The 23,187-nt window shown below is 43.2% G+C and overlaps 1 protein-coding gene across 2 annotated transcripts in view; it reads right to left on the reverse strand.

Moving 5' to 3' along the window:
* The window catches only part of LOC124343629 (potassium voltage-gated channel protein Shaw-like), a 32,394-nt gene extending 17,065 nt beyond the window's left edge, over nt 1–15,329 (reverse strand). For both annotated transcript variants that reach the window (XM_046797031.1, XM_046797030.1), the window contains exons 1-2: nt 15,068–15,329; nt 1,752–2,783 (exon numbers count right to left, since the gene is read on the reverse strand). In XM_046797031.1, coding sequence (XP_046652987.1) covers nt 1,752–2,011 — 260 coding nt within the window. In that variant the 5' untranslated portion in view covers nt 2,012–2,783; nt 15,068–15,329. The remainder of the gene's footprint in view (nt 1–1,751; nt 2,784–15,067) is intronic.
* Between the last annotated feature and the right edge of the window lie 7,858 nt (nt 15,330–23,187).

Below are 23,187 nucleotides of genomic sequence, written 5' to 3' on the forward strand. Positions count from 1 at the left end.
GTGCGCCCATGGAAGATCGAACGAGTTCTCGCGGTTCATTTATTTCTTCTCTCTCTCTCTCGCCCCCATTGTAATGAAAAATCGGCTGTGGAGCGACGACGACGAGGACGACGGCCATCCACCATTTGATTTATTTGTTTCTTCTTCTCCGTGACTGAGACTATAGATCTTCAACTGTCTCGACAATCCTAACCATTGAGAAAAATAAACTGCCTTTCTCCTTTTTCTCTCTCTCTTGGCCAGGAGCCGAGCCCACCTCGAGCCCTTTTATCTGTCCAGGAGCAGCCGCCTGAACCAAAACAACCATTTCAAGTCGTTATTGTGATTTCTACTAACGTAACAAAAAAAAGAAAAGAAAAAGAAACTTGGACATTGCCGGCCCTTCTCGTCAAATGGAGAAAGAATAAAGGGACTTGAGGGACCATCGTGATGATGATGATGATGACCGGCGAGGGTCTCCCGGCTAGCTATTTCATTCTTTTCTTGTTCGGCTGTATATTAAAGACGGAAACTTTCTTCGTGGCAAGTTGCTGCTGGTATTAGATTGTCATCCACGCCGGGGCCTCCTCTTCTTCTTCTTTCCACGATTGGACTTGATGGTTAATCAATATCGATGGCCGGCTATACACTTCCATAAATGTGTACACAGGGTAGTCCGGTGCTTGGGGGAGAGAGAGAGGGAATTCAAGTCGGTCCGTTTCCTTTTGGCCGCTCGTTGCTCCCCAGTGCCCAGGCTGCTCCCTGTGCTCCCACCCTTTTTGTTTTATATGTATGACCATTAAGATCTTTTTTTTTATTTTGGTTCTTCCTCCCACGTCTAACATCTTCTTCCTCTTTAGACATTCGCCGCATACATCAAGCATCGTCCGCTCCTCGCTATCGCATAAAATTTAGATGATGTACTTACATGTATAATAGATATCTCTAGACTATACTACGGTACTACGACTACTACCACCACCACTACTCGTATTACTGTTATAGTGAGAGAGAGAAAGACGTAATACTATAGTACATAATACACGTTGATGATGGATAAGGATCCCTTTTCTCCAGGAAAGGGGTGGGGCGGTCCCAGCTCGTCTCTCTGTGTTTTTCTTTTTTATTATTATTTGACGAGTCCTATCGTCTGGCTCCTAATTAGTTCAGCTGCTACATAGATTAGATGCGGCGAAAAGGCTTCCACCGTATTCTATAGTGAGAGAGGCCATCAAATAGTAGGGAGCGAGATGTTACAGTAATGGCCGCCCAGTGTCTAACGATTCCCGATGATGTAACATCACCGCCACAAAAATGGCGTCTAGATAACAGGAGAAGCTCTTCTATCTACAGATACTCTATCCTTACACACTTATTTTTTTATCTTCTACTTAATTTTTTCTCGGAAAAAGAAAAATGGTCCTTTTAAAAAAAAACTTTTTTTTTTCGGTTTTTTGGGCGAGGACCGTCGTTGACGTAATCCTAATGGAAGACGACGGACACGCCCCCCGTTGACAATCAGTTGGAAAACGATTCTTTATATATACCTTGGCTCGTATGCCCGAGTGAATTGATAATGTCTGGGATTAACTTTGAGGGAATTACAAAACGACATTTATCTACGTCAAAGCGACGGGCCAGCCCAGCCCATCCCAGCCAGCCGGCCAGAGTTATTTGATGATCAAGTTATTACGTGCAGTAGACTTTTAAGTGGGTGGGGGGCCCGGCCCTGGGCGGAAGCATACACATTAAGGATATGAAAGTAAATGGACCTGTAATAGTTGAGGACTTGTGCAAAGACGCCTGGATGCCGGTCGAAGAAGTACTCGTTGAGAATGGGGTCGTAGTTGGCCAGGGCCTCCGTCAGCCTAGAGAGCCTCGTAGCCGGAATCTTCTTCAGCGTAGCCTTGTACGTTTCGTGGCGGATGCCGCCGCAGTTGAGCACCACCCGATTTTCCGCGTCCATCGTGCTGAATACGGAATACGGCGACGTCACCACCTGCAGATCACTCGGCCGGCTCTTGACGGGCATCAGCTTTTAGACAGTTCCGTAACCCGCCCAACTGATTCGTCGCTGAATTTTTGCTTTCTTTCTGTGGGAGGATGAGGGTGAGTTTGCAGATGTTTCTGGTTGATAATTTGGAACACTTGGACAAACACAAAATCACTCAAAGAATCAATCTTTGTTTTTTTTTTTACTCCGGTTAACTGGATGGCCAGATCGAATTTAGAGAGGAGATTTGATTGGTTCTTGATGGGGGTGGACAGTTGCTACTTTGTTTTGACAAAGCGACTCACTTGGAGAACATCGTCACGACCAAGAGAGGACACGAGTCTCCATCATCTTCATCTCTTCTTTTTCCCAATCGATCGTATTTTTTTGGTTCGCCCCGTCTTGGCTTTTTCTTCTTCTTCTTTCTTTTGTTTCCTTCCTTTTGGATTCACAACAATCAAAGACCCATTCCACGGTCTTTGGACGATTCTTCCCTTTGAATGGAAAGTGATTTGTAACCACCGACATCCACCACCCTACCAACGTAGTATCCGTCGTCCATAGAAAACCACGGAGAGGGATAGGAGGAGAGCTTCGATGGCCAGTCTAGCGGGCGACGAGGTTTGTTGCGTTGTTATCCGATGATTCTCCGCTCACCGACTCCTGATGATCGAACAAGAGAAAGTCCGGGGAGGGGGCTCCCGTTGGTTGGGTCGACGATAATGTCAAACGACGGCGACGTCATTACGAGTCGACTCCATTGTCCTTTCTTTCTTCTTCTCCCTTGGCTTCCGCTCCGACGATTCCCAATCTATAACAAAAAAGAGAAATAGAAACATTACAAACGTGGAAATCAAAATTCTAAAATTAAACGTTTTTGGCGCGATTTTCAAAAAACAAAAAAAGGCTATCGAACGACGATTGAGCAATCGGCCAATTGACGTAAGAATTGAGATTTATTGGCGTCAAAGGGGGTTGAGGGGCCTGGGGGAGGTGCTATAAGATGCTGTGTTCCTTTTATCAAGTAGCCAGCTTACGACATGTCAAACATTTTCGTTTCTTTTTGGGTTGTTGTCTTCTTTTTTTTTTTTGATTCATGGAACTCGGAACAATTTCCTGTCGCCTATTTTCGGATTGGAGAGTGGCGGCGGCAGAGTGGGAGTGTCCGTGCTGTTAGGCATCGCTCATCCACTCTTGGCGAGAATCCCGGCGACGAGATCGGCATCCTTGATGACTTACATCCCGCGGACAGACTGGGACAGACCCACCGAAAGGGAAAGAAAAAAAGTACACGACGTCGCGACGCTCGCCACATTTCAAACAAGAACGAATAACTGTCGCTAAACAGAAAATACTGTGGACACACAAAAAAAAGGCGAAAAAATGGTTGTGGGAAAGGCCGTGGCGGATTCAACATATTCGGACTGTGAGCTCTCAAAATGAAGCTTGTACACACTCCACTTGTCGTTTTCGTTATTCATGTGCCACCGTCGTCGTTTTATCGATCCATTTTTAGGGGGGCTTCCGATAATGTTAAAAAGACCTACCGGGGCAGCCGTGTAACAGTTGCAATAGTTAATATGCAGAGAAGAAATAATTCAAGTTTAGCTACCAGACTTTTTTTCTTCCCCCAGTTACTTTCTCCAAAAGTTGAAAAGATAAAAAGGAAGAAACTTTGATCGATTTTTGTTGCAGACCAGAAAAAATGAAGCCCGTGCCTTATTACCAAGGCTAAAAGCAAACGTTAGAACAATGAACTTTCATTAACTCTTTAAAAAGCGTCGATTTGAAAGGAAATAATTCGGATCAATCGATTACGAGAGTTGATGCAGCTACTTTTAGCCGTATGAATACATCTTCTTAGTTTACACATAGAGAATGTTTTAATTCTTGATTTTATTTCCTATTGTATCGCCTACAGGTGGAATTCGTTGAGTTGATTACGCTTCGGTTGGGGAACTCATTCTGACAATGACAAAATGTTCATTTAGAATTCACCGAAGTCCGCGCGCATATCAACCATCGATTCCCGAATACTTGAAACTTAAATTGTAACTCCTTATAAACACTGCATACTCTGCCGAGTAATTGGTGAAATCGGACGAGTAAACTGAGCACAATCAGTGTCTAGATATATCGAAATCCAACATTTCTTTTTAAGGCTCGCCTTGCTAGCAGAAGGTTAACAATGTTCACTGTTGGAAAAGCAGATGTTCCACACGGGCAAACTAATTATATAGGGATGAATCAATAGGAAATCAATACCCCCCGCTACTCTGTTAATCAAAGGACCACAATCGATCCAATGACATTTTCACAGTGAGCATAATACGTGCTACTAATGCGGCCGATTGCTGAACTGTTGATAATACGCCCATTCTCAGGTTATTCAGATTGGAAAAAAAAGACGAAATGGAAATTGATAGAATAGAGCTGACTGAATGGATACATGTCAAAGATGATGAGATGTGAGGGGGTACAGACTGCTAATGCCATTTCGTGCTGCCAATTTCGAGTTACTTCACTTAAATTTCTTTGTTGGTTACGACATTGAAAGAAAAATACTCAATTTCTAAGAAAATCTCATCAAGTTTTCCCTTTGTTTGTACTTTCTTTCTCCTTCTTTTTTTCTTGTTTTGTTTGACGGCGTTTGTTCAAAGTATGTTACGTAACGCATCGGGCCTGCCTTGTATTCAGACTGCTACCAGCAACATAGACCGTTTTCCTAGCAGCCAATTTTCCCTGAACTATCTACTTTCACTAATATTTCGTTTTTCAATGGAAAATGACCGATTTCCAAGAATGAACTTTGTCATTAGCATCGCGTAGAATCGAAAGTGTGATGTTAATTACGGTCGTGTCAACTCTTTAGGAAATTCCTGCTAGAAACAAGGGCGGCCTGCACACTGACACGCGTAACACTTTGGAAACATTCATTGTCTACATGATTATTTATAATTCTTTCGATTTAGAAGGTTACTTGTACAGTGCTCGATGGAAGTGATATTTTGCTCGCAACGAAATTTCACTAGAAGAACTTTGACAATTCATTCTATTACACCACGAAAACGTAATCGTACGCTTTGAACAACTGAACAAGTAGCATTAAAATTGGAAAGAAAAATGAAATATTATATTGTTTCGCATGAGTGAGAATGGATGTGTTAACATGTGATTCGCCAATCGAGTTCACCATTTCTTCCATTATTTCCATCGACATCAATCTTGCAAGAATTCACGCGTAATACTTTAATTACCATGGCTCATTTTTTAAATGTGCGCAGTTTCAGTTGGTTCAAAAGTTATCAACTGAAAACCACTAAAGAAAGATTTTTCGTCGACGCAAAATGAACCATTTTTACCTAACCCTTAGGCGACGGCCTGTACCTCCCGGTACTCACCCTGGTCGACGTAATGTTCATTCCATCCAGTCGACCTCTTTTCTAATTAAAGGTTAGATTTCATTGTAAACCAGCCCTGTTTGATAAATTGGCGTGGTTTGCATTGATATCGATAGGGCACCGCAAAAATGGCGAGCACAGCAACAATGCGCAAATAAAATAATTGCGTTTCCCCCATATTAAACGATTAATTGAGATGGCAAAGCAATTAAATATATATTAGGCGTTGGTAAGCAATCGCTTAATTAATTCGTTAAAGCTCTTCTTTGATGTTGTAGTCGAATTTGAATTCATTGGCGCGCGTCAGAGTGCCACAACGAGATCAATACTTTTCCCTCACACTGGCCGAGCTCCACGTTCAACAAGTAAGTCGAACTTTCTGGAGACAAAAATCCAGAACAAATGCCTGCGCCTGTTACTCGAATCACAAGGAACAACATTTTCAAAGCGATTATAGAAAATGTTATTTTAAAAAAACAGAAACTTGATTGCAATCACTCCGGACAAGATGAAAAATTGATTTTCAAAGTAAAATGAATTAATCATATTGAATTAGTGAAAAAAGAAAAGAAAGAAAAATGGAATACAAGGAGTCACTGACCCCCGCTAGGCATGACGTAGGTTCCCTCGTTTGTTCTCCGTACCACCTGCGTGAATCATTAGTCTTGATCGTTAGTCGGTTGCTTCATCGTCTTGACCTTAGCAAATATCTCCGGGACCTGATATTTTCCTTTAAGGCTGCCTTAGTTGGCTTGATCGATTTTATAAAACAATTACTCGCGGGGAAAAAAAACACCAACATTTAAATAAAAAAGGGACCCGATTCGGGATCGAAGGATAAAAACGTGTGGGCCCGTGTAACAACAACATTTTGTTTAAATTAACGTTGGTGATTTGAGTTGGGGAAGGTTTGAAAACGTTCCATTCGTCATTCGTCACTCGTCAAATTTCAAATCAGTCGATTCGTTTAAGTTCAAATGAAAAGAGTTTCGCGGTAGAATATGACAGACGTTTTTCACGATTGAAATTCGGCATTCGCATTCGATTGTCCAATGGAATCTCTTTTGTCAAGAATAATGAAGACATTCCTAAATGGACGATTCTTCAAAATTTCAAGGGAAAAAAGAAAAACTTTCGATTTGACACGACGGATTAATCAATTATTTGAGTTTCTATTGGAACTGGATCAAAGCATGTTGGGGATTTCATAGCGCGAGCGCAATGCCAATCCCTATCGATTCTCCCCGTTTACTGTCACACATTTCACATTCGTATTTATGATATTGCGGCTTTTCCGTCGTGGGGTCTTCGAGCTCCATGACTTGAAGAGATTAAAACTCTATTAATTCCAGACGAAATAATTAAAAATCTCCAGCTCAATAGAAACCGGTTCGTATTGATCAGATTCCAACCCCCCCATCCAAAAAAAGAAAGTTGGAGACTCGATGCCCCCGGATGACGTGGATTTCTCCTTCATCATCATTAGCCCATCAGCTCCCAAAAAACTTAAAGAAAACGCAATCAAAAACTCTTCTACTTTTTCCCCAAAGTGTTGGTTGGCTTGTCTGATCGTTTACAGCAGTTCAAGTGACAAGTCAAACCAAAAAAAAAAAAAAAAAAAAAACAATGTTCGAGAGCAACCAAATTGAGGAGAAAAAAGTTGGGCTCGTGTTCTGCAGCTACTCCGAACGTGTGCGGGGTCTGTGGGAGGGGCTTGATGTTATTAACAGCAAAGTTGACGATGGGGCGGGCGGGCGCGCGGACGTTTGAAAGTTTAAATGTCACTTGCCACTTGGCAAGTTTCAAATCTGGGCTCTCCTTTTCGTCGCACGCCCGTTCGTTATCATTTTCTTATTTCCGCTATCCCCGGCAAGTTCCGCTCACCCGGTGATGCTCCTGTGCGCTCACGGATGACGGCACCGTCACTTGTTATATTAAGTGGCGGGAGAGAGGGGGCGCTTATATTTAGAACGCCCAAGATCGTTTTTTTTTTTTTTTCTCCCGTGTTTTTCACTCGGCCCGCGCGAGCCGTGTGTGTTTGCCGTTTCAAATTTATTTACCCCAAGACTCTATCAATAGCAGCAGCAGCAGCAACTTTGGCTTTTGATTACGTATATACACGGCCGGAATGAAAGTTCAACAGGATTCTTTCAAACCAAAAAAAAAGAAGAAGGAGAAAACGGTTATAAACTATGTGTGTGAGTGTGTTAACGAGTTGGCTTGATTTCTCGGTAAATCCAGACACAATAAAAAATTTTTATAAGCTCCACCTACTCGGGCCGGCTGTCCGGCACGATCCAGCTCGCGAAGAAAGAACAACAAGAAACGAAACTCGACAACATTGCGTGAGAAAAAACAAAATAAAAATGTGAGAGCGTGCCCAAGTTGAATAAAGAAGCTCGTCGCATGAAAATGGCGAGCTTTTTCATTGATTACACACACACAGCAGCGGAGTAGCTGCTGCTGCTGCTGCTGCAGGAGCGCATAGGAACGCGGGACTCGACCCACCCACTCGGGCGTGAACCTCTCCTGGCTGTCGCGCTGCTGGGGTGGGTGCTCCGTTCGCCCACTTAGCAACTGCTTAACGGCTCCTGTCATTCAAACATAATCACCCTTCGTCATGTCTCCCGAGCCGACTCGGATCTAGGCGAACTCGTATAGACAACCTAACGGCGTTCCTTTATTTGCACAGAGAGCAGCAGCACACAGATTGATGAAGCTCTTAACTCGCGTCCCCCCCCCCTCTCTTCCTATATATATAAAAATATCAGTTGGTTTTTTTTTCTTCTTCTCTCTTTTTTCCCTCCCGCCCGGGTCCTTTTTTTCTCTCTTGTCGGGACTCCCGGGGTGGATCGATCCCCCCCATCAACGGTATTGATTCAACAAACATTTTCTTGATCGACTGGACGTGGCATATTGATCTCATTCCACGAGCAGACGGGCCACAAAAATAGAAAAGAAAAAATCATCCAATCAGAAATTGAAAAAAAAGACGCGGTAGAAGATTCGTAATAATTTTTTTTTCCCGCGGACTATAAAAGAGACCAGCAGATAAGGAATCGATAGACCCGAGGTGAACGAGGAGAGAGAAACTGCGATGGCAAAAGTCGCTGCCTTCAAATGAGAGAGAGAGAGAGAAAGTGTGTGTGTGTGTGGGATGTTATCGTTAAGAGACGGACGGCCAGAGGACGACACACCAAAGTCGAATCATCTCGCCAAAATGATAACAGCAGTCGGTACCCTACAGCTCTGGGCCGGCCCCCCTTGTACATTTATTGACGACACAGAGAGTGTGTGAGAGAGAAAAGCAAGTTGCTTTAAGTCCTCCTTGAATCGTCTTGAATGTTCGTTTTGTACTTGAGCCGCCGCTGCTCAGCCAAAGAGAGAGAGAGTCGGTGCTATTCCTACATACACCGCCCGGCATCGATTTTTGACCGTGTCCGACCCAACTGGTGAGAGAGAGAGAAAAGACAAGCCGGGACTGTAGTAGCAGCAGCAGCAGCAAGAGGCAACATATATGCATGGGAGGAAGGCCATTTTGTCCATATATATATCCAGCGCTCTCTCGTTTTTATTATTATTATTTGTGGAGCGAGTGGTGCGGAAGCGGAAGGGAATATGCCGGATCGTCACGAAAGACGCTCTGCCGACAGAACAGCAGTATAACACACGACGGGCGCCCATAGTTTGGGTGGGGGTGGCGGGTCTATAAAAACTGGGACGGCCTTTTATATCCTTTTTCGAAAGGGTAAAGAGAGAAGGGAAAAACGCAACGACAAATATCAAATAAGAATGTGTAAAAAAATCCCTTCATTCGGGCGCCCCTCGTCTGTTTGGATTCATCGTGCCGGAAAACATGAAACTTGCTGTGCTGGATGTGAAGGAGACCGCGTAAAAAAATACAAGAAGAAGATGGAGGAAATAATAAACAAACGAAACCAAAACAAAAGGGAGAAAATCAGAAAAATGGAAAAGAGAGCTACTCGGATATGCCATGATGGAAACCAATGAAAAAGACTGTACATCTATTGCGAATAAAATACACAACAGGCCTAGTATAGATATATAGACTCTCATTTCTTTTATTTCTGGCAGCAGCAGCAGCAGCAGTCGGGACACACAAAACGGAGAGGGGTTTATTTGATGTTTAGCTGCTCCTGCTGCTGGGACCCCCCCATTGCTAGTACATAATACATTGAATCTTGCTGACACACACACACCAGTTTCTTCTCTCAATATTGTATGGGCTCTAGATATATACTCATATCACACATAGAAACTCGTACAAACTCTTCATCCCTCCCCAATCTTTATTTTTCTTTTGTGCGGATCATGGCAAACTAGAAAACATGTCCAGTATTACGTATAGAGAAAACGACTGGCTCCGGCAAGCCTATTTTATCGATCCGATTGTCTGTGTGTGTGTCACAGAGCCAACCGGGTTAGAGCCAAAGGGGGGCGATCCTAAATAGGAAAAACACATTCAAAAGAGGAAAACGCCAATAGTCGATAGAAGAGTTTTTCGTTGACCAGACTGGGTGGAAAAAGAGCAAAAGTTGTCTGTCTATGGTACTTGTTGCTGGACAGACCGAAAGCGCCTCTGTATACTCGTTAAGTTTATTTTCCCCCATCGCTCCTAGTGTGTGTGTGTGTGTGTGTCGATGATGGATGGCCACTAGCTGGACATTCCCCTCCCAAAGCTGTATACTGTACAGCACCATTGCATTTCCTATCTATGGCTCTCTATCCTCCTTTTTATTTAAAGATATCTTTCTTCATCTTTTTTTCTCTCGAGCCATATCTCTCGTGATGTACACAAGACGGAACAAAAAGAAAAGCAGCTGCTCCGGTTGTGGCCGGCCTATCTCTCTCTTCATGTACGAGAAAAGGATTCTTCTATATTTTCCCTCTTCGTTGTTGTTGTATATAGTCTCTCTCTCTCTCTCTCCCGGTCGTTATTTATGATCCTCGACGGAGATATACACTCCAGATGGGATTTCCAGCATTTAAAAAAAGAAGAAGGAACCGATGATATGGCCGCCACGCTTTCTTACACAGCAACTACAGAGAGAGAGAGAGAGAGACACGGATGCAGCAAGTAAATCACCCTCGCCCAAAATCATATCAACTCTTTTTTCAGATACAGGCCACGGGTCTTATCGATTTTTATTTGATTAAAAAAAAAAGATGCTATTGGAATTGTTGTTGGTAAGAAAAATAAGTAGGAACAGCTGTCAGAAAAATCGCCATGACAAAATAATGACAATATAATTCGGCTGTATAAGAAAAACCCCCCATTTCTGGCAAAAGGTTATTAAAAACTAGTATAGAGGAGGAGGACAACAACAACATCTATTACCGGACAACCGGAGAGAAGACATGCGGCTTTGAGAGACGTTCGAGGGGAGCTGCTGGGCACGACGTAATGTAGCGAGAGCAATCGGACAAAATGTCGAGCGCAGATTCCAAGCCGGAAAAAAAAAGAATCCCCATCCAAATACGATTTGATATAGTCCTTCCCATGTTGATGGGGGGCAAACAAATGTGTACACATTTATTTCGAAGAGGCCCACCGTACAATTTCGGAAAATAGTTGGTGATGCAGCCCAGCTTGTGAAGAAGCCGCATCGAGGTTTTTCGATAGCCTTCACATAAATGCGTACATGTATAGGCCGCAAGATTCTCTTAACAATACGGCCGGAAATGCTATGGGACAGCACGGAATTGCGAAGCAATAACAAACAGGAAGTTATATACATATAAACGCACGAGAGCTCTGCTTCTTCTTTTGTGTCCGTGTGCTGCCTGTGATTATTCTGCGGCCCCCATTTATTTTGGCTGAATTGAATCTCGCGGGATTTTTAGTTTTTTGGGGGTCAAATTTTCGTGGGTCTTGATTCGATTTGTTTCCGCTTTCTTGACGCGGTCAAAAAGGATCAACGCAACGAGTTTTGCTCCTATAGCGCGCCTGGCCAGATTGGATCATTGTCGTCGACCGCGCCCCGTTACGCAACTACTGCGCACATCTCAATCTTCCTTCTTTGGGGCTCTTTTCAACATCCTCCCTCCTCCATGTTTAGACGTCTAATACACGCCAACACGCCAAAAAACAACCCAAAAAAAAAAAAAAAAAAACCCTCACTGCAGTACACACACACACTTCAACTCGGCTAGCTCAGCTTTGCTCATGTAAGCGTGCGGGCGCCCGGTCACTATTTTTTTTCCCGCAGCTTTGCCCATCAGCGAGAAAAAATATCCCAAAGACAAAAGATTCGTATGTATACATACGGGGCGTGGTTTACATTGTGATTTCTTTTCCCCCCATCTTGTGCTGATAACAGCAGGAAAGGCAAAATAGACTTCTTCAGGGGCGCGGTAGCGTGATCAGCGGATGTATGGAGTTGCTTTTTTGTTCTTCCTTCGCCCGGGAAGTCGTGCGTATAAAATCGGCGAGACGGCCATAACGGCGGAATAGAAAAAAGAAAAGAAAAATGAGATTTCCCGCGAGTGGATTTTCTGTTTCGCCACTGCCGAAAGTAAATCACCATAAATTCCAGCTTGCGACAACATTTGTCTTTGGTCACGCCCCCCCCAACCAAAAAAAAAAAGAGTAAGAAGGAAAAGGCGGATGACATAATATAATAAGAAGAGACCAGAAAAGAATCAAGCGCCCCGGCCTATATAGATTGGGTGGGTGGGAATGGCTGGAGCTGGACAGACGTTTCTCTCTGATGTCGTCTGCTGTCGTCAAGGGACTTTTGATACTTTCTCGTGTGGCCGGATGGATCCATCAGCACAAGGAGACGAAGAAGATCAACCATCGATTGCATCCAGCCGTCACTGTCATCCGCCAAGCAAAGGAGGAGGGGGGGGGACATTGAAAACGAGTGGCGGTCTGGCCAGCCAGCCAACCAGCAGCACTTTGACAATAGATCCCGGGCCAAAATAAACGCGGCTCCGGCGGCTCTGCCGGATTACGACGACGATATTGTAGTAGACGAGCGGCGGCGGCGGCGTCTTTACGTCCCACCCGAAATTCGTGACATGTTGTCTCATTTCACCGAGCGTCGTCGGGCGTCGGTGGGAGGGAAAAAATAAATAAGGGAAAGGCGGTGGCGGCGGCGGCCAGAGAGCGCTAATCGCATCTTGTTTTGATTCCATTCGATCCTCTCTAGCACGGTTTCCATCACGCTCCTACTCCTACTCTTTGGGCTACCCCCCAAATTGATTCCCCCCCGCAACCATCACATCCAGCACAGTCAACCAAGCCGGGCAAAAGCCCCAGCAGCCCTCCCTATAGCTCCCGACTACTTTGTGTGTGAGAAATAGCAGCGCTTCGCGGTCCTCCTCTAGCTCTCCCGCTTCAACTATTCACGAACTGGGTGGGCTCTAGACGCATGGCGGCCATCAGATTTTTTGTTTTTCTATTTCATCTCATTCCAAGAAACAAACAGGAGCGGATGATGGAAAAGACAGCTGGGCGAGATTTCGCTCGGTCGAGCATATGCCCAACCCAAAAGATCACGAGTTGAAAAAAAAAACCGAATCAAATAATTAGAAATACCAGAGCGAATAAATCGGATCGAATTTGAGAACTTTAAAAGAGTTAAAAAGAAAAGTGACTCTTACTGGCCAAGCGGAAAATGTCCTTATTCATCCGGGCGGGCAAGGAGGAGCTATCCCGACCAAGAATCGACACACAACGGGAGTATTCTTTTATTACGTGACATCAACGAAATCATTGAAAAAACCAACTCCCCCCGCCCAAAAAAAGAAACCGAGTTTGTGAGGATTAGAGAGAGAAAAACAAAAGAATAAGAATCCCATCATCATCATCATCATCACGGAGGGGGGAGGAAATAAAGAAAGAAAGAAAAATCCTTAATGTTATAGATACATCCACCCCCAGCACACACTCGACTCACGTATTTCCCTCACCCTTCCTTCTGGCTCCCGAAAGCCCCGTGTGTGTGTGCGTGTGTGTGTCTCGTATTGCCGGATATATGTGCGACGTTGACGACGCTCAGCCGGGGAAAATACTACACACACAACTATAGAAAAAGAGTTATTAGCAGCCGGCAAAGTGTGTGTGTGTCGTCTCGTGTATTATAGACATACGCGCCCACCCCTCCAACTCGACGTGTGTGTGTACGTGTGTGTGTACACAAACAAAACGCACGTCTAAAAGAAAAAAAGTCTTTGGATAAGAGAGAAGAGGAGTTTCAGGAGCCAGGAGCATCTCATCCAATTTATTAGAAATCTCCCAGCGGAGCGACGCCAGAAATGAGAGAACAAAAGAGGCGAATCTTCCCGTGTAATTCCGGGCCGTCTCCACCCACCACCCACCGGAAAAGGAGGAGAGAAAAAAAGTCCTTTTTGCCGCTGCTCCTATTCCACGGAATGCCAGTTCCACACGTAATAAGAGCTCATTCTCTCAATGCACGGAATAAAACAAGCGAAAAAAGAAACAGACAAACTCACACAAAAGACTCTAGACCGGTTTCTTATACTGTACAATTCTAGACAGATATATCTATCCTCTCTCTCTCTCTCTCTGCACCTCAAGAAGATGCCAATTACCGGAGCCAGAAACATAGAATAGAAGTGGAGGGAGAATGGAAGATGGATGAGCCCCAGCCCAAAAGCCCAGTAGTATACAATACTCTCTGCCTCCCTGCCATGCATGTTTTAGGCTCCTCCATGTTCCTTAGCCAAGTTCCTGGGCTCCTAACTGATGTCTATACTAGGCTAGCACATAGATCTACTACCTTGACATTGGGGCTAGGATGAAAATCTAGTCACGTCAGCCCGCTCCGGTCTTGTTTTACACACACACACAGCCAAAGTCTCATATGCGAGAGAGAGGGAGAGAACGCCAATGGCCAAAAGTTATTGTCGTTTTCCGTGATGTATTATTACACAAAGCGAAGGCAGCAGCAGATCTCCTAGCCGGGAGACAAGAGAAAAGTCGGACGAGATTGTCGCGTGCCAATCACGAAAAAGGGACGATGTCGTCGACGACGACGACGTAGAAACAAGCCGAAAAAAGACAAGGAAATGTGTGTAGGCGATCAAACATATATCTAAACGGGATATAAATAATGGCCGAGATGATTCAATGCACGAAAAACAGGACGAGAGCAATGGCCGAAAACTTTTGGCCGAAAGTTAATTTTCCGTCAAACAGTCGACAGTTGTACAGACTATAAGCGCAGTTGTCGGGTTCAATTACAGCCAAACTTTGTTAACAAAGAGAACATACACACACACACAAGTTTGTGATGGACAACGCAGTCAACCTATCGAACGTTAGGCTCCACCCACGCCGGATCTGAGCACATTTCGAGATTTTGATTTGATTCCGGCGAAAGAAAAAACAACAAAGAAAAAACCCGATCGAAACTTGGGTTCAATAATCAAAGGTACGACGACATTCCCACGTGTGAACATCATCAGATCAATTAGATTTGTTTTACGAAAAAAAAAAAGAAACTTTGAATTTTGTTGTTAGGTTCTCTGCTGTGTGGCCGCCAACGGTTTGTCGTGTCGATGCTGATTGAACCAACTTAGTTTTCACGTGCATGCACAGAGTAGGAAATTCGCTCTAACTAACGAGCAGCTCACAACTTGGACCGAGACGGATGGCTGCCGGCCAGGCAAATAGTTGGGTCAACAATGAGAAATAGCCACTTACCATATTAGCTCGAGAAAAATGATGGATCCTCCATTTTTTGGGCGCCATGAGTTTTCGGTCACATGTTGGGGGACTGCCGTGCCACGTTTGATGAAATCAGTTCAATCTCTCATCAAATCTCTCAGCCATGGCCAGTTTGAAAATGCACATCTTTTTATCTTGATTGTGTGGCAACTTGTTCAGGGAAAAAACGGCACAATTTTTCACGCGACCACAGAGGCACAGACCACGCGACTACGCCATTGCTTTGCTCGACTGAAAGTTCTCGATGCAGCAGACGACACCAGGTAGAAATAAAGCCAATGGCGACTGGCGATTGAACACCAACTCGAAATTTGAATCGTATTGCCAGATCGGTCATTTTGATTTAGGTTCATTAATTATTTTTTTTTAATTGATTTTCTCGAGATTTAGGAGAAATTTTAAATATTGAAACCATTTAAATGGAATAATCTCGAAAGAAGCTTTTTTCGTCATGAAATTTTTAATTCGGAACAACGGAATACTTTCATCTAATCAAAAAAATTATGTTTTGTTGGATTTCGTCTTCCATAATATCGCAGCTATATAACGTCTGAGCAGACCTCAGCAATGTGTCATCCGATACATAAACTATTCTTTTATTTAAGTTTCCTAGCTTGAAAAGCTTTCATCGATGACAGAAACAACCGCTCTCGAGGGAAACGTAACCTAGAATGTAGCGTCCATGTTGGGGGAGACAAGTGTCCATGTGAACATCGGGATTTATTTATTTTCTTTTTCTCTATTTCTTTTCGGGAAAAAGACACTCGATGGCGTCTCCTGGCCTTTGCTAAAAACGGACGAGGAAAAAATAAAAGAAAGAAAGAAGAAGATTTGCTTTTAAATGTTTGATATAAAACAGCACTGGAGGACTACGTGCCTACAAGGATGCAGCTTGTCACTTGCACCGATCCCTTTGTTACAACATTTAAGTAGTGATGCTGCGCTCGGTATTAACTTGGACGTCCGTTGCCCCTCCTTATCATTCGCCGTTGCGCCATGGCAACGTCGATACAGGTAGTATACGTTCACGTATACATGTAACTTACACACACCTTTTGCAGTTTCACGTTACAGAGCCAGCCCTCGGGCGATACGACACACACGAGATCGTCGTCAACAGAAAACAATTCAGCCGAGAGAGAGAGATTGGTCAATGGAGACCAAATGTTCTCCTTGGATAAGCAATGATGACAGATTCAAATAATGAACAAGATAGTAGGCTTTTTGGAGATAGTGAAACTTGAGGAAATATTTACGAATAATTAATCAATTTGCATCACTCATAGATTGCTAATCGTGCTTCAAAGACAACGGGCTTTAGAGGCATTGACGTTTATATTCTGTGAGATATTGTGCGAAATGTACGATCGATATGTTGAAGTTTAACTGATTGTCTGGATTTGGAATCAAAATTATCCAAAACCCAACAAAGAGGTTCAACATTAAATCATACTTTCGACCAGTGTTAAATATTGGAAAAATTAATGTCGTTTTATTCCTTTCCATAATCAATAATGAAATAGTATACTCGTAAAGCGAAGTTACGCTGTGACTCGCTCAAATCTTCGTTAATTTTTGAATAGGCGACAAGCATCGACGCCCAAGCTTTTCATTAATCCAGTTCATTTATTATTTTCTTAAAACATTTAAATTGGTTATCGAAAAAAATTACCAAACTGAATTAAAAATCATAATTCACTAACGCCTGCAGGTTTTTCTCTGCCACTCGTGTGCTAATCGGTGGCAATGAACTCTAAAAGGCTGCTGCGTATTTCAACCGTTGAAACAAAATTGAAAATCCAAACTCCAATATTTGACTCGATCGACGGTAAATACCGAAAAGCGGCTAAGCGGATAGAAAAAACGGTCATAAACAAGATCAAAGGTTTCCATCAAGAGAAAAGTCATTTCCTAATTATGAACAGGACCGAACACCATTTGGAGAAGCCGAATATTGTGGAAAAACTCCCGGCCGATTAAGCGGTAGCAATCGTTCAAAGGTTGCGGGTCGTAATATCTTGTCAACGGACTTTAAGAAGCGACTCAGTTTATTTTCTGGGTGTAATGTCCAGTTATGTATAAGGAAATCAGTCCAACGATCTCTATTTCTGCAAAAATTTTTTCTGTTCGCTCAATACATCAGTGATATTGAGTAGAAAAAAATATTGCGCTGTACCTTAATTGTTGGACGAATCAATAATAACAATTCAAGTATGTGTTTATGACTATTCCTATTTTCACAAAAGAACTTGCAGTCATGAAAAGAGAAATTGCGCTTCAGTTCGCTCATTCCTGGACTGATTAAAGAAAGGACGACGAGCATCGACGCCTAAACTTCTCATAATTCCAGTTCATTAAATATTATTTTAAACTTTTAAATGGTCTGATAGTTGCTGAAACGAATAGCTATAAATCAAGAATTATTAAATAACATAATTCACTAACATTTGCAGGTCTTCTCTCCCAGTCTCCCACACTCGCTACTTATGACACCTTCTGCAGTTTCACGTTCCCCGCCAGCCCTCGGGCGGTACGACACACACACGAGATTTTCGTCAATCGAAAACAATTCATCTGAGAGAGTTTGGTTAATGGAGAGACCCGATCACCCAAATGTTCTGCTTGAATAAACAATGATGTCATTTCCTAACAATGAACAGGATGGAACGCCATTCGGAGATGACGAAAATTGTGATAATGTTCACGGGTATTTAATTGGATTTCATCGTACGAAGATTGCCGATCGTGCATCCACGTCAACGGACATTTAGAGGCAATACAGTTCATATTCTGGGAGTTTTCCATTGTATAATTAGACAGAGCATAATAGTATGACGGCATTGAATCTACTGTGTAGTACGTAGGTGATATCACTGGAATTGGGAAACCATAATATCACCAACTCATCTACATGTACGAATTTTCATATGAGCCTTTACTACGTCAACTGTTGAAAATCGAGTAATTTAAATGTGTTATATAGATTACAATAAAGAATAGTGGAATCACAATTACACAATGTGATATCACGATGTAATTCGCTCATTACGCCACTGATTTTGAAATAGGCGAAAAACATCGACGCCCAAGTTCCTCATTAAATCAGTTCATTTATTACATCTTACAACTTTCAAATGAGTCGATAGTGTTTGAAACAAATAACTGACAATCAAGAATATACCATAATAATTCATGTATCACCTGAGGTGTACAATTCATTATCTCTCCGCTACTCCTGTGACACTCGATCACAATACAAAAAACTAAAAAAATTGAAAATCCAAACTCGATCCAAATATTTGATTCGATCGATGGTAAATACCGAAAAGGTTGCTAATCGGAAAGGAAAACGGCCGGAAATAAAAATCGACTATCGTTTTTCTTACGTCATAGATTTCCAAACAAGTGCTGCGAGTGTGTGTTGTGTGTGCAAATTCTCAACATCAATTCAACACACAGTCATCAGCTGTGTGGTGTATAAGAAAGTTGTCGACGGAATAAGTTGGAAATGTCAACGCCACTTTGACTTGCCAACTTAACATAATGAAGATCGTTATTTAGATGTGTATATTCTAGTCTGTGGGCTGTAAGCGGAACGACTCGAACAAGAGGAAGGGCCATCCATTCTCGTAGGCAAACGAAACAAAACAAGCCATTTGTTATACAGTTTGCGTCCCTGACTTGTATAAATGCGGCCAACTTGGCGGTCATTTTATACAGTCGCCATTACTCTTTTGAAGCAAAAGAGAGAACACTCCACGGTAGATAAATAAAAGCCAAAAGTCCACACACACACAGCACAGCACAGGAGCCGACGAGATTGAGTGTATAGAAAACCTTTTGTGTCTTTTATTTTTCTTGTTCCATATAGTTGTTGGACTATTTTTCTTTCTTATATATATTCTTTTGAAACAGTATTCACGGTTGGCTCGGCCGCTGACTGATGAACGCTCCCGCACCGGAATACAGCAGCAGCGGGATCGAGCGGGCGGAACTTATTCCTTTTCATTTACACACCTGGAATATTCAATTTCTTTTGGCTTTTTTCTTTTCTTTTTTTCGACGTTAATGTGTAAACAAGTTACAAACAATATAAACATTAGCCGCGGCTTTTTTTTTTAATTTTAAATCCCGCCGATGAGAGAGAGAGAGAGGCAACACCGCAGCAACGCGGCTGCTGATGGATTGGCCATCACATCAGCATCAGCAGCCGCTGCTGTCACTTTGGCTGCCCATTTTTTTCTTATTTAAGAAGCCGGGCGAACGCGCGCGCGGACGCCGAGAGAGAGAAAGAGAAAAGACGTTTCAAAGTGAGCGAAAGGGCGTGGCTGCTGGCGTCCGTGCCGTGTGTGCTGTGCCGTCACGGCTTCTTAGGTTCTCCCGATTTCGACACCTCTGATGATGCTCGCCGAGCCGCAAAGTCAATTTCTCTTTCAACAGCAGCAACCCCGAAAATCAAACAAGAAAAGACGCGTGCTGTTATATACAATAACAACACGCTTATCTCCTCCGATTCACGTAATCAAATCTTTTTCGGCCTACATCAACATATAAATAACTTGTTGTTATATACCAAATTGTCTTTAATAATTCTGTCGGCTGTTTATAGTATTCCCCACCATTTTTTTTCCAAGGTGTGGTAGACTGACTCTCTTTATACTCATCCGTTAGGGAACTCTTTGACTGTTTGCTAAAACGGACGGGAAAAAAATAAAAGAAACGGGATTCGCTTTAAATGTTTGATAGAAAACACTGGAGGACTACGTAGCAGTCTGTCAATTGCACCGGGCCCTTTGTGTCCCGAAATTTAAGTAGTTGGCGCTGCGCTCGGTATTCAAGACATACCCTCCTTATCAATCGCCATTGCGTCATGGCAACGTCAATACAGGTACAGTGTAGACGTATTACACACACCTTTTTCAGTTTCGCGTTACCCGCCAGCCCTCGGGCGAGACGACGCACACGAGATTTTCGTCAATAGAAAACAATTCATCTGAGAGAGATTGGTCAATTGGAGAGACCGAAATACAAATGTTGTCCTTGAATAAACAATGATGTCATTTCCAATCAATGAGCAAGATAAAAGACTATTAGGAGATGGCGGACCTTCTAAATATATTCATGGTCAATGTAGTAGGATACGACTTTTCACAGTTTCCGGTCATGATCTGATATCAACGCACTTTGAGACGTGGTGCAATTTATATTCTGGGAGATTTCACCAGTTAATTTAAGCATAGCTAGAATAAAGGTCAGGAAAACGCCCTGCAAGTAACACTCGTTTCGACCGAGTTATCTTTTAGGCTGTTTACCATCGACCGATATTCATCCTACGATAGAAAAGAAAGTTAAAATGCGTTGTCATAAGCATTCCATTTGTCTAAAATGTATTAGTAATTACGTCAAAAGAAATTACGCTGCAGTTCGCGCATTTCTGTTTTGAAGTGTGATTGGGCGACAAGCAGAGACACTCAAACTTCTCATATATCCAGTTCATTTATTATTATCTTAAAAAACTTTTTAATGGATCAATCAAATAACTGAAAATCAAAAATTAAACTAATATTTCACTAATACCTGCAGGTGTGCAAATCAGTTTCTAGGCGTCACTCCAACTGGGCCGATCAACTCTAATGGCTGAAATCTTTTCCGGCCTGTACCCACATCACCATATAAAATGAAAACGTGGTGTACGGTGGTCGACGGTGGTGTACTAATACTATTCCAGATAATTGTCTTGCAATATAATTCTGTCACCTCCTCCGTCAAAAACATTTTCCAGACATATTTTATTGCTGAAGTTCTACATAACAACCGCGAATAGAACTAAATATGCTCCTGTTGGTTATGTATAGTTGTTTCCACAATCACCCTGATTGGTTCTATAGAATAGACCGATTTCTTACGTTTTTCTTAGCTCTTTGACGTCCCTCAAAATGGCCGCCAAAAGTGGCGCTTCTTCTTTTTGATGTAATCTTTCGTGATTTATTTGTGCTACGCGAGAGTAATACCCCCCTTTAAAAAAAAAGTTGAAAGGAGAGCACACAGCAGCAGCAGAAGCAGCAAAGAGATGAGGAAAAAGTTGAAATGAAATGTGACCGCTCGGGATGTTGTTGTTGTTTGGTCGCGGTCGGTGTGAGCGCCGGGTGCTTATTATATGCTGAGGCTTTTTAAGCCGATTTTTTTTTCCCTTTTTGATTATTTCTTTATTTATTATTATTATTCCTTGCGTGTGTGTAATATAGTTTAGGTTTATTCCCGCTTGTCTCACCGTATATAGCGCGGCTTCGTCGGTATATTGTGCGATGTGATTGTGCTCGCGTGCGTTCCTCACAGCACACAGGCCAGCAGCACCGGGACGGCGGCGTTGGCGTGGTGTGCATTTTATCAATAAATGACGTGCCGACTGTTTGCTGAGGGGCTTTTCAATATATAGGAGAGAATCTCTTGTGCCAAAAATCGCGTTGGCCCGTTTCTCTCGCTCTTTTCTTATATAATATTACTGTATTGCTGGGCCCCTGCGTCTTATATAGATTCTATCCGGCAGCAGCATCCAGCATCCAGCAGCACAGTTTGCCACCGCCGCCGTCCCAAAATGCAGCAGCATGGGATCCATTGATACAGCCAAATGGATTTTCTCGTCTCTCAAAAAAGTCTTAGAGACGAGAGAAGAGGCGCGAGCTAGAGGGGGGAAAGCCTATATACTGCTGCTGCCGTCGGTTGCCTTATTCTTTTTATTCCCCGTCTAACTTTCTTCTTCTTCTTCTTCTCTCGATGGAGATACATCTCCTATATATATATTGGGTCGTATGAGGCCATGAGTCCTTGCTCGTTTTCGTGAAAGTGACGGATCGGTCCCGCACATCAGGCCGGAGCTTCTAAAAGTCAAAAGCTCCAGCACCATTGTCGCATTGATCTGTGCAGCAGCAGCTAAACCATCCAGCACAGCAGCAGCACACACAGACGCGCGCGCGGACGAATCTATATTATAACATCAGAACACAGCAGCACATCACAGAATAACAAGAGCACAAGAGCCTGGGAGCTGCTGTCTAGCTGGTTGTGCTCCTTTGACACGAACGCTCCCGTTCTTCTGTTTTTACAAGGATATATATATCTTTACTATACACACACCTAGACATAGTATATATCGTAACAGCGGGTGAACGAATATCTAACCGAAGGTCGATATATATACAAGTATATAATATAGAAAAGGTACTTGCCTGTGATGCCAACCGCGGGTGGGTAGGAGGATTTTTTCCTCCTCTTGTGCTGTGTCGTCTATTTCAACGTCGAAAACACGTACACACACTAGAAGTATACACAGCACACAGCACACACACAGCAGAGAGCTAGAGACACACACACACAAACACACTGACACTGCAACACGCACGGCAGTTCAGGATATACAGTCTCGTATAGTACTTTTGTTTTTGTTTTTTTCTTTTTTTGCACGCAGTCACGCGAAAGTGACGGGGGTTGGATGGAGGTGGTTGGGAGGGAGGGGGGAGAGAGATTGTTTGTTCGATATTTACGTAGTTTGACGTCTAGTAGAACTCATCACCGCACGGCGACCCCAACCGCCGCCAAAGAAAAGAAAGAAAGAAAAAGCCGCGGTGAGGTGTAGGGCCTACAGTGCGAGTTGACCCGGTGAGGTACGCCGACGAGCAGAGATCTTTCCCGCCCGGAAATCGAAAAAAAAGGAAAACAAATTGATAATAATCGAAATGTTTTGCAACCGGAGAGAAACGGGATGGCGCCGTATACGCGCTATACTGCTGCTGCTATGTTATTTCCGTTCAGAACATGATTAAACGTTCGAAGGGGAGGTGGGGGGAGCGAATCCGGTTATGGACAAACGGGAGCAGCGGGTCCGCCGCACAGAAATGGTTACAGCAGTTGCTGCTGTGGCGGTATGACTAAATGACGCCGGGTTATTATTATTGCTGCTGCGATTCTTTCGGCCGCTCTCGACCAAAACGTCAGCAGCGGTCGTTCGACCCCATCCATGACCCGTTTTGTCTTTGGGGATGTTTTACACGTCCATCGTCGTCGGAGAGATTTTCCTTTCTTTCTTTTTTGGCTTGGAT

The sequence above is a fragment of the Daphnia pulicaria genome, chromosome 6 (genome assembly GCF_021234035.1).
Source record: "Daphnia pulicaria isolate SC F1-1A chromosome 6, SC_F0-13Bv2, whole genome shotgun sequence".
NCBI classification, from domain to species: Eukaryota; Metazoa; Arthropoda; class Branchiopoda; order Diplostraca; family Daphniidae; genus Daphnia; species Daphnia pulicaria.